Source organism: Phacochoerus africanus, unplaced genomic scaffold, assembly GCF_016906955.1.
Source record: "Phacochoerus africanus isolate WHEZ1 unplaced genomic scaffold, ROS_Pafr_v1 Scaffold_179, whole genome shotgun sequence".
Lineage (NCBI taxonomy): Eukaryota > Metazoa > Chordata > Mammalia > Artiodactyla > Suidae > Phacochoerus > Phacochoerus africanus.
The window spans coordinates 17,799-19,156 of NW_025927374.1; the positions used below are offsets into that span (position 1 = coordinate 17,799).

The window sequence follows — 1,358 nt, forward strand, 5'->3', positions numbered from 1 at the left end:
TTGCAAAAGACAAAAAGTAAAATAAAATAAAAGGGTAAATTGGAGACACTGTATTCTCATTGCATTAGAGTTTAATGGAAAATATAATAATAGAGCCTAAAATTCTGTAATTAAAGGTCCATTTTTTGTTGTACTATCTTTTGTTTTCACCTGACCGTCAGCTATTCTTTATCATTTCCAAAGCTGCATCTGATAAAGTTCTCACTCGGTCCAGGCCAAAAACCTGAGCTGTAAAAGGGGAACTCAGCTGAGCTGTGGTTGTCCCGGAGGCCAACTTCGCTCACTGGCCTGTTTCGAAGGGGGCATCACGCCAAGGCCATGAAGCTGACGGGGCCTTGACATGTGGTGTCTGAGGAGGCGCTGAGGCTCTGCTGGTCCACAGGCCTCAGCTGCACCCTCTGCCCCTGGTTCTCCCACCTCTTCCTCTTACACAGCCTCAGAGCATCTGCCCCTCTGCTCCCCCAGACAACACACACCCATGTGTGCAGCTGGGCCCCCAGGAGAGGGGTTTGTGTCAAGGGCTGTATCACTGTGGGAGGAGGTTCTTTATATTGCTGGCAGTAATAAACGCCTGCATCCTCAGCCTCCACCCTGCTGATTTTCAGGGTGAAATCTGTGCCTGACCCACTGCCACTGAACCTGTCTGGGACCCCAGAGGCCCTACTGGTAGCCTCATAGATCAGGAGCCTTGGCGACTGGCCTGGTTTCTGCTGGTACCAACTCAACAAATTGTATCCATAACTCTCAAGGCTCTCACTGGACCTGCAGGAGATGGAGGCCGGCTCTCCAGGGCTGACTGACAGGGAGAGTGGAGTCTGGGTCAGCACGATGGCCCCACTGGATCCTGAAATAATGAGAGAAAAGAAGAGCATTTTGAGCCAGTATCATGAGTAATTTTCACAATTCTCTACTTGTTATTTACTTCATGCTAGGTTATTTTTTGATTCTGATTTATACACAAAATATTCAATTTCGCAAGAACCAGAGATGTTCAATGTATAAGGAGCCCTCTAGAGGTCAAGTCCACTTCCTACACTTCCTATGCCTCCCTCTTCACCACAGGATGGATATTTCTTCTTCCATATTTTTCCTTATTCCTATTTTGTTAAACATCACATTCCCTTTGCTGAGGCTAAGGTGTGAAGCTAACTTGTGGGCAATTACACATGAAAAGCAGCCCTGCCCCCACAGCCCCCCTTCCCCTTCTCCTCTCCCCTCCATCCTCACCTGGGACCCAGAGCAGGAGGAGCCCCAGGAGCTGAGCAGGGAACCTCATGGCCAGCTGTGGACAGATGAGCCCTGATCAGTCCAAGCCAGACTAGAGCTGCCCTTTTATGTCAGGCTGGCCTGGGCAGGTC

The 1,358-nt window shown here is 49.3% G+C and overlaps 1 gene segment (V, D, J or C); it reads right to left on the reverse strand.

Annotated features, from left to right (window-relative positions):
- Positions 1-290: 290 nt before the first annotated feature.
- On the reverse strand, positions 291-1,358 carry LOC125119182 (immunoglobulin kappa variable 2-28-like). The segment is given in 2 exon segments: positions 291-844; positions 1,228-1,358. Coding segments are annotated over 2 exon segments (588 nt in total).